A 15,996-nucleotide genomic window follows, 5' to 3' on the forward strand; every position below is an offset into this window, starting at 1 on the left:
TTTTTTTTTTTTTTTTTTTTTTTCATAAAAACCCAATCAAAGAGTTCATGAGAGATAATGGTCTTTATCTCTAGAAGGACCATCTTGGATAAGCCGCTTTCAAGAAATTGTCGGCTTTAATTGATGGCATATTTATAGCTTTCTTTGGTACACTGACGCGCATAATCCTATTCCAGTCTACAGTACACTGACCCGCATTTGAACATCCTGTGTTATAATAATTTGTTCTAATTTGTTCAAAAGTATTGTTGTTGCGGTAAATATTGACGGTGAGAGCCTATGTAAAAAAGTTAACGTATGACCTTAAAGTCCATCTTGGCAAAGCTAATCCAGTTTCTTAGACAATGTATAGTTTTGAATGCTAGTGGACTTGGAATAAATGTTACTCTTGAGTGTCCTGCATTTCTTATTATTTCTGGATATGCAGGTCAGTAGAGATTAACATTATCTATGTTTATCATGCATAGATATATGTTCTTAATTAATAGTCCTTAATATTTTGTTCATATTTTATGAATATTATCACGACATCTTAAGAAGTTAAGTCCATCTTGGCAAAGCTAAATCAGTCTTGTAGGCAATGTTTAGTTTTGAATGCTAATGGACTCACAACAAATGTCACTCTAGACTGTTCTGAACTTTATGTATTTTGTGGAGATTCAGATCAGTAGAGATGAAACATTGACTTTGCTTATTGATTGAATTTATTTGAAGTGTCAGTTTTTTTTCCCTGGACTTCGTTCCTACTTTATTAGCTTTGTTTCGGTGGTGTGGTAAAGTGTTGAGGGAATGAGAGTTTGCTCTTCAATAGGTTTTATTAAATTCGTTTATAGTCCATCTTGGCAAATCTAAATTAGTCCTTTGGACAATGTTTAGCTTTGAATGCTAATGGACTTACATCAAATGTCTCTCTTGACTCTTCTGTTCTCTTTATACTTTGTGGGGATACAGATCCGTTAAGATGAAACATTACAAGGCCTGCTTACAATGTTTTGTAAGTATATGTATCCAAATCATAGTTTTTTTTGTTAAAATAAAGTAGGATAAATAGCTTTCTGGGGATTGAATAAAAGAGATTGTTTTTCATCTTTCAACAGGTTTACTTATTGAATGTGTATAGTCCATCTTGGCAAACCTAAATAGTCTTTCAGACAATGTTTAGTTTTGAATGCTAATGGACTTACATCAAATGCTTCTCTTGACTGTTATGTGCTCTTCTACTTTGTAGAGATGCAGATCAATAGGGATGATACATTAATGCTTGCTTCAATTTACTTCAGTCCATCTTGGCAAACCTAAATAGTCTTTCAGATAATGTTTAGTTTTGAATGCTAATGGACTTACATCAAATGCTTCTCTTGACTGTTATGTGCTCTTCTACTTTGTAGAGATGCAGATCAATAGGGATGATACATCAATGCTTGCTTCAATTTACTTCAGTCCATCTTGGCAAACCTAAATAGTCTTTCAGACAATGTTTAGTTTTGAATGCTAATGGACTTACATCAAATGCCTCTCTTGACTGTTTTATGCTCTTCTTACTTTGTAGAGATGCAGATCAATAGAGATGAAACATTAAAGCTTGTTTCAATTTATTTATTTAATAGTTGAAGATCAATCTTTTGGTTGATTGTATGAAAGAAAAAGAGATTTCTCCTCCAACGGGTTATTTAATGAATGTGTGTATAGTCCATCTTGGCAAACCTAAATCAGTCTTCAAGACAATGTTTAGTTTTGAATGCTAATGGACTTACATTAAATGTCTCTCTTGACTGTTCTGTGCTTTTTATACTTTGTGGAGATGCAGATCAGTAGAGATGAAACATCGAGTTAGCTTATAAATAGCATCATAAATAGTTGAAAGTCCACGAGTTGAGATGGTTCCAATGAATGAAATTCCAGGATTAAGTGAAAATGATATTTATTAGTTTTCCCTTTTGGCAGAGCTCTCTCTAGTAGTTTGGTTGGTTTAGGATGTCTAGTTTTGAGTGCTCATGTTTCATTGACTTTCATCTTGTTAGGTGTCAATAAATGATTTGAGTCATTATGATGTATTAATGCCATTGTTTGTGTTGGGTGCAGCTGAGTTGTTTGTGAATGGAGAGATAGTTCAAAGGTCACCAGAGAGACAGAGAAGGGTGGAGCCACAGCCACAAAGAGCTCAAGATAGACCAAGGTATAATGATAGAACCCGCTTTGTGAGACGCAGAGAAAACATGAGGTGATGCATGCGTTCGATAAGTTGAGAAGATGTGCATACGACTGAAGAGAGGGGAAAGGGAATCTGGAATCAACGGAAAGGCAAATTGGAAAACTTGCAGCAATTGGAATCAATGAACTGAAGTATTTGCTATATATATATATATATATAATCAATCCCTCTGCTACGTAAAAGAGTGTGTCATGCTCAGTAGATGTTAACTTGGGTTGTTGATGAACATGGATAAAACTTTGCACATTTGAAGTTTATATTAACTACAACTATTCTTTGGCACAACGTAGCTCTGCAGTGGACTTGAGCAATGATGTAGGGGCAGAGGAACTGAGCAATGATGCTGGATTTGCCTAAGCCTTTGAAGTTTCATTTCTGTGCTTTCTATAATTTGCTACAACATATCCTTCATGAATAATATATAAATAATTATTATTATAATAAATAATTAATGAAGTTATAAAAAGCAACTTTTTTATATCATAATAACCTGAAAAATGAAGAAATTTTATAGAATATGTCAAAGATATATTAAAATTAATTATTATTTAATATCTCTTATAATTTTTTCATTCTTTCCTTGATTTAATATTTGAAACTTAAGATTTTAGATCTTTTTTTATTAAAAATGATAAAAAAAAAAAAAAAAAAAGTGGTTTTTTTTAAAAACTTTTATGTTTTTCTCTTGAATATATATATTATATATATAATATTTTCAAAATTACGAAAGCATTATCCAGCCCAACACCAGAAAGCTTATCCCTTTCTCCTTCAGAAACAAAAACCAGAGGCTTCTCAACTTACAGAGATAACGATAACAGAGAACTCCGCTCAGAAACAATGGCAGTTTCCGCAGTCTTAGGCTTTACGCCGGTCTGTTCTTCCGGTGTAATGGCGGCGTCGTCATCGAAACTTCACTTCAGAAGTAAAGCCAATCCCGAGCTAGGGTTTCTCTCTTCTCAATTGAGCGGCATCAAAATCTCCTCCAACCACTCGCTGATCTCCGCTTCACCCATTTCTGCTCCTCTCAGACCTGCGCTTCAACCTGTTGCTCGTAATCCCTTCTTCCTTACTATGCTTTGTTTTCTGGTATATGATTGTGTTCGACCCTTTTGCGCTCTGATTTCATGCCTGGATGTTCTTTTCTCATTCTTCATCTCAACCATTTTGTATTTGAATTAGGTTTCTAAATCAGCCAGATGCCTGATTGCTTTCTTAATCACTGTTTAACCAGTTGCGTTGGAATGTTGATTCGTAGCTGTTTTTTTGAGTGCGAATTGGGAATCATCTCAAACTTCGTTCGGTCATTTTCTGTTTCAGGTAGAGTTTGCCCCTTTACTGGGAAGAAAGCAAACAAGAAGAACTTGGTTTCTTTCTCCAACCACAAGACCAAGAAATTGCAGTTTGTAAATCTTCAATACAAGAAGGTTTGGTGGGAAGCCGGGAAGCGTTTTGTCAAACTACGCTTGTCAACAAAGGCTTTGAAGACCATTGAGAAGAATGGACTCGATGCTGTTGCTAAGAAAGCAGGAATTGATCTTCGTAAGGAATGATTACATAATTCATGCCTTTAATTTTACTCTTAGACTTCGAGGAAGATTTGTCTAATTGCACAACCATGTCGTATCCTGCTGGTTTTTGCCTATTCTTGTTGTTAGTAATCTGTTCATTTATGTCAAATTATTCTTGTATCTTTGCTTTCCTCCATTTGGCAATGAAGCTGAAATCCATCCCTTTTCCTTTCTGGGTTTCATGAATGATACACTTTTTTAGAAGTCCAGCCACACTGATTTTCTCTATGTGGACATGTCCCTCAGTTAAAGATTAGATCAAGAGAGTAGAGATTTGTTGATAGATAGTGTAGAGAGCTGCAAAGCCAGGCTCTAAGAACAGGCTATCATCAAATTAGGCATCACTTTTAGGTGACTCTAAAACCTCAAATTTGATCTCTGCATCTTTCCATTGCCCTTGAGAACAGCCAAGAACGGCTGCAGTGTGCTGTAGTTGATGAAGCAAGTAATAGCCCTGTGGGTATATTTTATTTTGCTGTCACAGGAGAAAGATCCTTCTCTGTGATGTGCAAAACTAGTAAGCTAAGAGATGCCAAGTATTTCAACCCATTTTGGTTACTCATATGCCTCTTTGAATCGTCTCTATGACCTCGAAGAGAAGCATTACATTTCTAACCAGTTCAAGGGTTCGTTTGGAATGTCTTTTTAAGTGTTTAAAAACCTAAACGTTTTAAACAGAGTATAAAGAGATTGAGAATGAATGAAAGTTGTTATTTAATGTTGGATGAAAATGAGTAGAGAGCTCTCTTATTTTACCGGTGGTAAGTGCTAAATCTCCATACCCACTTGTTATACTAAAAGAAACGAATTGTTTTTGCTAAATATATTTATCATATAAAAATACTAATATTTGGTGCCCCAAAATATACAAACAATGATTCATTAATTCGCTTTACAGATCAAACTGGTAAATTCTAATGCTGATGTTTCTACAAAAGAAAAGGGAGGGAAGAAAAAAGGAAAAGAACACAAAAAAGAAGATTGGCTAGAAGACTTTGTTATTTACACATTAATTTGTGGCAATCATCTAATACTAAAGTTCCTAATCCTGAAAAATAAAATGCAGCAGGAAAGATATTGAGTAAAACATTAGAATTAGGATAGCAAATTCCCACTTCTCTACATGTAAACCAATCCAGTGTTCATCATCTGAAAGGTTCAACCGGTGCTGACTCTTCAAGCAGAGATGCAGCCTCAAAGCATTCAGCAACCTCCAGCGCAGACGCCCCAACATCAGCTTTATACAGCAGCCCGAGACTGTACCAAGCAGAAGGGTTTGCTCGATCAAGTCGAAGGGCGTCGGTTAGCAAACTTCTTGCAACAGGAAATGACTGCCTCCCACCTAGCTGTTGGAGAAGACTGGCAGTGGATATCAAGCTGGGAACATGGCCAGGATCAATGTCCAATGCTTTGTTGTATGCTTGCAAAGCATCTCGTGGAAGACCCTTCGACTCATACAGTAAACCTACCAGATTCATCAAGCTATGAATTCATTATCGAACATTGAATTAAAGATATCAGGGTTCGAGGATGTTCTTGATTGATGCTTGGATGGAGCTACAAAGTACGAATGATGTTTTTTACCTGTGGAATGCCATTTGGAAGCAGAATACGGATTGATTTTCTGCAATTTTGACAGACATATCTCAGCATCCCGCCACTGAGACAAGCTTGTGTAGATATTGGCCAAGTCATGCCATGTATCAATTTCCAGACTTCTCTCAGATTTTCTCACATCCTGTATGATGGTGAAACAAAGGAATAAATGAATTAATTGTTAACAAAGGCACCAAATCATGTCTTAAAAGACAAGTATATTCAGTTTCCAAGCGAGGCGCCCGATACCAATCTTAATTCTCAGTGAAATCTCTTCAGAATTTAGAGTGAAGTCATTAGACGATCATATAATAAGATCACAAGAAGAAGCTTTGATCTGTCCAAATTCGAATCCCTTACCTTTGAAAGCATCTTTCCAACGCCACTACTTTTGGTCTGGACTTGAATTATAGCAAGAAGTTGAGTATATGTTTCTATACCATTCTTTAACTGGCCCTGTGCTATCTGGAGCTTAGCTTTAGTTCGTAAGAGTTCCCCCTGTTCCCACTTCCCTGTCTGCTCAAGAGCAGCATTGAGTACAGTCTCTGCATCGACAAATCGTTGCTGGGCAGACAATATTCTGGCCAAGAGTAAGTAAGACTTCAGACTAGAGCCAACCTCGAGGTTCACTAACTGTTTTGCGTAGTATAGAGCCATATCCAGCGTCCTTTGTTCAGCATATTCAAGACAAAGATGATAAACAATGAATGGATCTCTTTGTCTCATCAGCTGCTCAGCAGTTTGTAGCGCCTTGAGCGCTTCAGACTGTTTCAGAGCTTTCTGAGAATCGGAAGCGACTAATTTGGACATAACCGACAACAGCACGCCAAGTAAACAATTAGCCACCGAAGCCATCTGAATGCATTTACCACGCAGCTTCGAAAGCACTCTCAATGTGTATGTCACCCCCTCATCAAGACAGACCAAATTTTCCCCACAGAGCTTTGAAGCCAGCAACAATTCCAGTAGACAGTCTACATTCTCTATGTTACTCAAGAAGTTCTTCAAAAGATTCAACGCAATGAAGCTTTTACCTTCCCCATAGTAACAAAGAGCTAATTTGCAGTATTTTTCTTTTCTGCTTATAATTCCTGGAGGCAATTGTTCAACCTCATTAGCTAAAGCACCAAATCCCCCTGAAATAGACAGAGCAAACGAGAGATGCTCTATTATTGAGGGGTCCCATACAATCAATCCAAGTATATATTTTCTCATCAGAACCATTAAAAGAAGAATGGCCTCTTCCATATTACTTCTTGGCACGAATGAGCTTTCCATCTGTGAACGGAGATTGGGAGGACTTGCATCACAACCACTATAGAGAAGGAATATTGCAAACTCTTTTTCTATTTTTGCTCTGGTCTCCATTTCCAGATTCCATTGATAGAGAAGGGCACGCCTATATGACAAGATTGATTCTTCTGGAGACCCGGCAGATTTCCACAATTCTGGAAGTAATTCAACAGCCTTCGTTAGTGTCTCTTGCAATTTACAATCAATAGCAAAGTTTTCAGGTAAGCCTTCTGGTAAAGCAGATTCAACAGTGTCCAGAATTAGTTTGCATGATTTGGCCGCCTCTGCAGATCATATACAAAAAGGAAAGATTATGAATATATTGTCGAAGATTGTTGGTGGGAAATCCCACATCGGCTAATTAAGGGGTTGATCATGGGTTTATAAGTAAGGAATACATCTCCATTGTATTGAGGCCTTTTGGGGAAACCAAAAGCAAGGCATGAGAGCATATGCTCAAAGTGGACAATATCATACCATTTTGGAGATTCGTGCTTCCTAACATGGGTGGGGGAGAGAGAGAAGAGAAAATACCTACAAACCTTCCTAAACCCTGTAATGACTTTGCTTTCAGAAAAATAGCTTCAAGAAGTAAACTAATGGCATGCATCGACATAGTAGGCACAACATCACATTGTGACTGGCGTCTATTTTGTTCATATCTCGTTGAAATGGAAGATTTTATCCTGGAAATTACAGCATCAATATCTATTCCTTCAAAAACTTGAAGAGCAGCTTCTATGTTTCCCTTTTGATACTCCAGCCTTCCTAGTAAAGCTCGTGCTTCCTAGAAAATTAAAAGGTACTGTAGCTCAGTTTCATCAATAGAAAGCATAACATTTCTAATATAATTAGACACCCTCTACAATGTGTTTTCAAACAGAATAATTTCTATTACGTTAGGTTGTACACGGTCGGATTGAATCTATAAGCAAAATTTGAAGAATTTGTACAGACCCAAACTTTAGTTGAGTAAACACCTCAATCTGTTTAGTTGACAGATCTGCCTCATGAAAGTACTTTTTTCAGATGATGTCCTCAACAAAAAAACAGAATGATCTAATCCTATACCAAGAACCAGTGAATTTCTTGCCTCTTTCATTAAACAGTGGTTTCATAATTGACGATAGACAAACCTCATAATTCAGATAGCCACTCTCACGAAGAGATGATTCAGCTTCTTCAATGTTGACATTATCCACCTTTGGTTCCACCTCACCCGTTCGGGATGAAAAGCCACTAGCTGAATAATCTCGAGTTGCCAGAGAATCTGATGAGTGAATCATTTCATCTACTCTTAACTGATCCCCTGAACGAATACAATTTATCATCTTCCTGAATTTACTCTTGAATCCAAAAATTTGTTGGTTAATCCAGGCCTTTGCTCATGCGCTCATTCCACCTGAAGATCTGCAAAAACAGATGGAATAAAAGTGGAAAAAAGATAAGGAATTCTTATAAACAAGTTCCAGTAAGATAAAACGCCCAATTCCCATTCAGTAAAGCCTCGTACTACAAGGTTCTTTCGACAACCAGTGCAAAATACAGACCACAAAATGTTCTAGCAATTTGAAAAATGAATGACTTCAAAAGTTGAGAAGAGTAAACTCAATCCCCAGTTAGCAGTTTCTAGTTCTTGTTCTTTCAATTATCCTTTCTAAAATAACTACTACCATATTGGAACCCATCAGTTCTTTCCATAGAAAGAAATACATAACAGGAGAAGAACAAGGAAATGGTGAAAATTATGGATAAAAACATAAGAATGACAAAATGAACTGGAACTCACTCTAAGTAGACATCATAATGCAGCAAAATTGTATGATTACTAAAGCTAAAAAAGAAGAAGAAGAAGAAAGAAAGGGAAACCCACAGAAGCATCGTGGAGGAGAGGCAATGCGATCAGAGAAACATCAACAAAGAAAAGTGATCGACCAAGCCCACGAAGCATCAACTCCACCGTGCATTCTCCAATTCGCTCAAAAAGAAAAGGCCATCAAACTTATCTTCCTCAGTAAGAATCCGAGGTCCCAATGACTGTACTCTCTTTCTGGGTTTTATTTTTTAATCCTTCTTTTCATTACGGACAGTACAAATTTGGATTCAAAGTCAAAGCACAGGCTGGAATCCCGAGTTTGAACAATACGCATGATTTTGTTCTAAATTTTTCTAATCAATAAAAGATGTCACATCTCATGCCAAAGTATTTATATTTTAATATGCAGGGCCCAATTTGGAAACCCCTCCCTTAGAAGTCAACAATTGCCGGAATACATAAGGAACTGTTTCAGTGCCATTTTGTTTACTCTCCATTTCATCATCATGCACACCATAAAACAAGGAAGAAAGTGTAAAATTAGAGCAAAGTATTTTTAAGAGTGAGGTCAAAAACAAGATCGTGAAAACGGCTTAGCTCGGAGTTACCGAAAAGTATGAATAAAGATGAGTTTGGGAACGAATCATTGGCAATCAAATAGCATTAGAAAATAGCAAAAGTAACAATAATTAAAAGTAAAATAGAGTTACTTACCTACCAAAGTGGAGGACAAGCTGTTCCCCATTGAAATGATTAAGGGGAAGGACATCCGGCTCAGACATGGCGCTACTAAATGCAAAAGCGCTTCACACAAGCCAACTCATGGCAGTCGCCATTAATGAATTGAATTGAATTGAATCCGCATTCAATTGAGTATTCAATTCGATTCAGGATTCACAATGCTTGTGTTGGTTGGTTGGTTGGTTAGTTGGTTCGAATTGCAGGCGCGGGAGTAAAGGGAGTGGAGTAGGGCCAAAATCCCTGAACTCTTCATCTTTTCTGCTGCCTTTTCTTGTCTTCAATGGCGATCGGAATGGAATATTGGCAATCCCGATTTGATGCCCCTCCATCAACCCGCGCTGCCCTCCTCCTCCTCCAATTGAAATCTCTTCCCAAAAAGATGGTATAAAAAGCAGAGCAACCACATCTCCTTTCTTTAAAGCTCTTTCTATGGATGAACTTTCTTAGTGAACACACATATGCTTTCACCTCTTTATTAAACTTCAATTCCCTTCATATAATGTTTCTTCAAATTGCATACTTGCCCCCTTAAATTTTAATTTTACACGTTTAGTCCTTTTAGTTTTTATAATTGTCTGACAAGTGCTTACACTTTTAAAATTTGCTATTAAGTCCTTCCACTTTTAATTTTATACCAAAGAGGCCCTTAAACTTTTCATGTTCAACCTTTTGTAACATTGATTGCCAATCATCATGATTTATGGGCCTACATCACCTATTAGCCCAACGAAAAATGGGCCCGATTTCGGGTCGCCAAGATTGTAAAAGTTGGGCCCAACAAAAATTGGGCCAGATTTCGGGTCACCAATATTAATGAGCCTACATCATCATCTATTAGCCCGATAAAACTTTGATCTCACCTACCTATGTGAGTAAAAAATGGAGTATTCTTTTATTATAAATTCATAATCATTCCCTAAATTAGTCGATGTGGATTTTCATCATCCAACACCAAGTACGACTCCTCCCTTTAATCGAGGCTCGACTCCTTTTTCTTTTGGAGTCTCAATCATTTTTTACTATGTCTTCGAGGAGGCTCAACTTCTTTTCTTTTGGAGTCATTTGTTTGACATTTGAGAATTTATCAATCTATTGGCACGACTAAGTTTAGGGCATAGCTCTGATACCATGTTAGTTGAACACGACTCTTCACAATGCTATGATATTGTCCACTTTGAGTATAAGCTCTCATAGTTTTGCTTTGGTCTTCCCAAGAGGCCTAACATAAATGGAAAGAGTATTATTTGGTTATAAATCCATGATCATTCCTTAAATTAGTCGACGTGGAACTTTCATCATTCACTTTGATCGGCTAACAGTTACTTCTACGAAAGTTTGTAAACCAAATGCTTTTTTTTTATTTTTATGTTTTTATGGTTTCGATTTTAATCTTTCTTTTTTACAAAAAAAAAAAAAAAAAAAAAAAAAAAAAAAAATTGTTTTATTGTTAAATTTAATATACAGGCATTGTGATTTTAAATGCATTTTAATGCATTAATGTGAGTAAATAATTTAAAAATAAATAAATTTGTATAGGTAAGTTGTGATAATAAGTTTCAAAATTTTAAAATAAAAAATTAATCATTATCACCTTAAATAATATCGAAACTTTTAGAAATTAATTTCGTGAAAAAAACGTTGCAAACAATTAAAAAAAAAAAAGTTGTAAATTATTAAACGGCGCCAGCCGCCACGCATGTTTCTAAATTAAAAAACTCCTGGCTGATTTATTTACTATTTTTGTATTTTTTTAATTAAAAAAAAGCATTTCCTAATTTTTTAAGTTAAAAAGGCAAAAAGCTCCCGCAGGCGTTGTCGTTCGCTGAAGATGGTGGTTTTGAACACGACGAAATCCAACGGTGCAGGCTTGATTAAGACCATTTTGATTCTTACGTGGCATGAGTTGGAGGTGGCCAATATTGATTGGCTTGACCAGTCAACGTCATATTTTCCATGCGTTTCGTGCGCATAAGACTGGGTGTATAATTACGCCACGTGTCAAGGCTGAGATTTCGCCGAATAAAGTGCAGGAGAAAAGTATTTTGGAGGTCACATAATTTAGGTTATGATCAAATTGGGATTATATATCATTTTTAATATCCATACTGTTAGTTTAATAATAAAGTGATATTCATTGGACAAATATAGCTATTAAGAAAGATATAGTGGTAAATAAAATAATGTGCTTTTTTTTTTTTTTTATTCTTTATTTGGTGCAGTTATTGGATAATCAATATATTCAATTTTTCACTGATACTTTTAAATATATTAAGATTTTAGTCACGCCTTAGCTATTAAGAGGAAAATCATGCTAGTAACCATGCGTTCTAAAAAACTAAAAACTAAACTGGTGAAAAATAATCCTAAACTCATTCACAAATTTATGTTATTTAACAACAAACTATCCATTAATGAACTCAAAGAATTTTAAAAATTATAAAACTCATTTTACTTTAAAAGTAATAATAATTACTTTTTTTTTTTATTTCTTTTTAAATATGCCAAGCTATCATTTACATGAACATTTTCATACCCTTATTTGTTATATTATTTTTTTAGAAAATTACATAAATTAGATAAATTTTCTTTTAGTTAAAGAATATTTCTAATGGTCGAGAGGACATCAAACAATAAAACGGATTATTTGGGCTGAATTATTGGCGTGAAAAATCAAACACGAATAAATAAATAAATATATAATATTATATATAAGGGACGGCTCCGCTGAAGCGCATGGATCAAGATTGAGGACGAAATAGAGGGAGTGACATTTTCCAAGGGTATTTCGGATATTTCACTGCTGGAGAAGGGGTATAATTGGAAACTTCTATTACATAAAACCAGGGAATTCGCCTTCGCCTCATTCTCTCCCTTCCTCACTCTCTCTCCTCCTCTCTTGCTCTCTCTCGTTCTGATTTTTTCTTTGTAATCTGAACGGTATTTTTCTCTGTCCGTCGTCAACTCCGCCGCTGGCCGAGTGGCGCCGCTGGTAAAACCACCGTCCGTACACCGATCCGACAAGTGCCCTCAGGTTCCATCCGCCACCATCTGGATCCGATTTCATTCAAACATTGACCCCTTTCCCCTATTTTCATTCCCAATTATAAAAAAAAAAAATCGTATTTTATTTTTTTAAATTATTTTTTCCTTTAAAAATTTATTCGCTTTCAATCCTTTCCCCTTTTAGCCTTAAGTTACGTCATCCCCATTTTTAAGCCCTAGCATTATTATTCATTTCTTTCCCTTTTTACCCTTTCGCCAAATTGTTCCCATAAAAGAGGGGAAAAAAAAAACTACAAAATCTTGTTGGACGATTTTACCCCTGAGGACATCAACTTTCTACGGTTCTGCCACCGTTGAATCCGAGTGTTCGTTGGGGCCTGGTTTACGTGGCATTTAATAAAGAGCACGAAATGAGTTTCCATTTCCACAGCCGTGGGCTGCTACCGGCTGGGCCGTCCAGAAAAAGAAAGGAGCCGGCGGCTCTTAAAGCCAGTGAGCCACCAGTTTCTTCGAATCGGCTATTAGCCGGGTACATGGCTTATGAGTTTCTGACAAAAGGGACCATCTTGGGCCGGGAGTTTAACCCGGGTCGAGCCGAAGCAATCCCATCCGCCGCCGCTCAGTGGAAGAAGTCGAAGTCGGAAGCGGCGCCGCCAGAGATCTTGAAGAAAGAGCATCAGATTCAGAGCTACACTGAGGTGGCGACCATTTTGAAGACTACTGGGGGTCATATACCCGAAATCGTGAACCCGACCCAACTGGGTCGGTGGCTTCAAAAGTAACACAACCAAATCGCGAACACATGGCGAAATCCTATTGATTAACTTTTTGTCCACGTCATATTTGACCGAGTCTTCGAGGTTATTGACCATGAGACGACACAGGCTGTGACTGAAAACTCTGTGCGATGAGTTTCCGACAGCCGGCGGCCGGAAAAAACAGAGGGAAAGTGGTAGATTAGTAGATCTGTGGTGGGTTCTGTTTCTTTTTTGTGTTTGTTGAGAATGGATGAGGATATATATCAAATTATGAGCTGTTCTGTAGTTTATTATTTACAAATTTTTTTCTTTCTCTATTATTATTGTTATTATTTTTTTATGTGTGGAAATGTGAAGGGCATTTGCATGGATGACAAGGGGCAATTGGCGGTGACAAATATAGGAAATGAATGTGGGAATGGATATTAAAAGTGAATAAAATTCATTAAAAAAGATGAAGCAGAGCAGCTTTTGTCGTTATGTATAGTGGAACAACAAGGAAGAACATGCATGCATGCCGAATCTTTGTCTCTCTTTCTTTGCTTTTTAAATTTTCTTCCTTAAATTTTCAATTTTAAAAAGTATATTATACACAAATTTTTATGGTTTGGGTTGCGTATCCTGAATTTATTGGATTATGGGTTAAACACCTTTCTATTACACTAGTTGAAGAGAGTAACGAAACATTCATCGTAAAAGTGTGAAAGCTAGATACATTTTAAAACCTTGAGGGAAACCCAGAAGAAAAAGGACCTTGAGGGGAAACCCAGAAGAAAAAGCATCTTGAGGAGAAGCCCGGAAGAAAAAGCACTTTGAGGGTAAACCCGGAAGAAAAAGCACCTTGAGAGGAAGTCTGGAAGAAAAGGCACATTGAGGGAAAACCCGAAAGAAAAAGCACCTTGAGGGGAAGCCCAAAAGAAAAAGCACCTTGAGGGGAAACCGAGAAAAAAAAAGCACCTTGAGGGGAAACCCGGAAGAAAAAACACCTTGAGGGGAAACCCAGAAGAAAAAGCACCTTGAGGGAAATCCCGGAAGAAAAAGCACCTTGAGGGGAAACCGAGAAAAAAAAAGCACCTTGAGGGGAAACCCAGAAGAAAAAGCACCTTGAGGGGAAACCCGGAAGAAAAAACACCTTGAGGGGAAACCCAGAAGAAAAAGCACCTTGAGGGAAATCCCGGAAGAAAAAGCACCTTGAGGGAAATCCCGGAAGAAAAAACACCTTAAAGAGAAACTCAGAAATCTCACATCGGTTAGAAAAGAGAACGAAACATTCAGTGTGGAAAGCTCACCCAAGTAAGCGTGTTTTAAAGCTTTGAAGGAAAATCTAGAAGGAAAAAAAAAAACAATGTGTCGGGTTGATAATTGAAACGGTGTGAGATCGAAAGAAAGAGAGTTTTGATTGAAGCTTACACTTGGATGATTGAAGGAGGCAATGAATAAGTTTTATTAAAAAAAAAAAAAAAAAAAATTAAGATGGTGTAAATCAATTGTGATGATAAATCCATAACTTTTTCCTTACTCATATTATGATTAATCAATTTTTAAGGATTGACTACTAATTGTTATCATTCCAAATCTTGTACAAAATCATTATATGCTCTTCAACTAATTAAGTTTTAGTTACCTTCAAAATCACTAATTATATTCTTCACCATCACCATTTTTTCTATTTATATATAAATATATACATCTTACACACATTTCCATTTCATTTAGAATAAAGCCTTTTTGGGCTATTTATATTCATAAGCCCACAATTAAGGCCCATACAATCCTGGGCCCTCATTGAAATTGCAGGGGAACTCCAAACAAATCATAATTTACCCATTTAATTTCAATTAAAAATACATTATTATTATTTTAATTAATTCTCCTTTTCCTTTGGGGAAAAAAATTGAATGGAATGCACTATCATCATCACTTCCGGTAGCTCATTGGCAGGTTTTCTTGAACCATAAATGGTAAGATTATTGGAAATAATCATTTCCAATTGCGGTTCTTTTTAGGGTTCACTAATGGACCCTGTCGATGTCTTATTCATTGAACTATGTTGTTTTGGTCGGAGTTGAGTGGGAGATATGGGTGCCTGGGTGTGTTCCATTTGTGGTGAATGAGTTGTGTTGGGGTTCAATTATTTGGCACCTCTTATTTTTTCTTCCATGTTCCCCACTAACAAACACTGCTCAGGTTTCCTCCTCTCTAAACCCTAATTGGTTAAAGCTTTTGATTCTCAATTTTTCTAAATGCTGAGGACAGCTTCAGCTAAATATAGTACTACACAACGCCCACCCCACTTAGTTAAAGTATCCATGATTGACTCGCAGATCTCCACAAACACGATTACCATGATTGAGTCTCCGAAAAAAAACGTGCACTTTATTGGTATAAGTAGTAACTATCAAAATCATTCTTATTCAAACATGGTTTCAATAGTTCATTCGTGTATTATTTCTTTACTCGAGCGGTCACATATTTTCTAGGTCAAACATTCTACGAGTGCACCTACCACTTTTACCTTCTCTTGCAATTGTACCATTAGAGAATTAAAAAAAAAAGGTATATTATTTGTATATTAGTAACAAGTCACTTTGTCTTGAATAACACATGTCATTTTAACATATTTTATTTTCACTCGTATACTTTTCTATTTAGAAATTAGCGGGGGAGTGATAATGATATCAAAAGTGGTATGGTATTGTAGTGACATGTTAAGCAAAAGAATTGAAATGTGTGATGTTGTTCAACCTACAAAACAATACTAAGAAGAGGCAATGGCAGGAGGAGCCCTAAAAAATGGTGCACAAAATGGGGCTGCTGGCTGCTGCAGTTCCTAAAGTGATTGAAAAGAAAAGCAGTGGATATGGGGATTAATTAACACTACCAACCTTCCATTATCAAATGTATATTAACATCACTAATGAATTATTGCCATTCAAAATCAGGACCAAATTGAAATCCAACAATATGGGTTTGTTTGACCTTTTTTTTTTTTTTTTTTTTTTTAGC

General features: G+C 36.4%; 4 protein-coding genes across 8 annotated transcripts in view; 3 read left to right on the forward strand and 1 right to left on the reverse strand.

Moving 5' to 3' along the window:
* The window catches only part of LOC111431937 (multiple organellar RNA editing factor 2, chloroplastic-like), a 4,319-nt gene extending 1,731 nt beyond the window's left edge, over positions 1–2,588 (forward strand). The window contains exon 4 of one of the 2 annotated variants that reach the window (XM_023068665.1): positions 4–991. Coding sequence is in view for 1 of the 2 variants with exons in the window: in XM_023068664.1 (XP_022924432.1) it covers positions 2,083–2,225 (143 nt within the window). In the remaining variant the exon portion in view is untranslated. Of the gene's footprint in view, positions 1–3; positions 992–2,082 lie in introns of those variants that run through there. The other variant, XM_023068664.1, reaches the window with a different exon arrangement.
* A 328-nt stretch (positions 2,589–2,916) lies between these two features.
* On the forward strand, positions 2,917–3,963 carry LOC111431774 (50S ribosomal protein L28, chloroplastic). The gene is made up of 2 exons (XM_023068478.1): positions 2,917–3,266; positions 3,533–3,963. The coding sequence occupies exons 1-2, from the start codon at positions 3,053–3,055 to the stop codon at positions 3,763–3,765; spliced, it is 447 nt and encodes a 148-aa protein (XP_022924246.1). The 5' UTR covers positions 2,917–3,052; the 3' UTR covers positions 3,766–3,963.
* Positions 3,964–4,638: 675 nt separating this feature from the next.
* Positions 4,639–9,666, reverse strand: LOC111432148 (protein NPGR2-like). Of its 4 annotated transcripts, none has more exons than XM_023068970.1 (6): positions 9,207–9,666; positions 7,809–8,082; positions 7,207–7,459; positions 5,740–6,956; positions 5,368–5,521; positions 4,639–5,248 (listed from the first exon to the last, which is right to left on the reverse strand). In XM_023068970.1, the coding sequence occupies exons 2-6, from the start codon at positions 8,001–8,003 to the stop codon at positions 4,929–4,931; spliced, it is 2,139 nt and encodes a 712-aa protein (XP_022924738.1). In that variant the 5' UTR covers positions 8,004–8,082; positions 9,207–9,666; the 3' UTR covers positions 4,639–4,928. The 4 variants fall into 4 exon arrangements, with proteins under 4 accessions (XP_022924738.1, XP_022924737.1, XP_022924736.1 ...); XM_023068969.1 differs by having other exon boundaries at positions 9,203–9,666; XM_023068968.1 differs by lacking the exon at positions 9,207–9,666 and adding an exon at positions 8,546–8,842.
* Positions 9,667–12,642: 2,976 nt separating this feature from the next.
* LOC111431827 lies at positions 12,643–13,014 on the forward strand. Its single transcript, XM_023068528.1, has one exon. The coding sequence runs from the start codon at positions 12,643–12,645 to the stop codon at positions 13,012–13,014; it is 372 nt and encodes a 123-aa protein (XP_022924296.1).
* The last annotated feature ends 2,982 nt before the right edge of the window (positions 13,015–15,996 follow it).

The sequence above is a fragment of the Cucurbita moschata genome, unplaced genomic scaffold (genome assembly GCF_002738365.1).
Source record: "Cucurbita moschata cultivar Rifu unplaced genomic scaffold, Cmos_1.0 Cmo_Scf00037, whole genome shotgun sequence".
In the NCBI taxonomy this organism is placed as follows: Eukaryota; Viridiplantae; Streptophyta; class Magnoliopsida; order Cucurbitales; family Cucurbitaceae; genus Cucurbita; species Cucurbita moschata.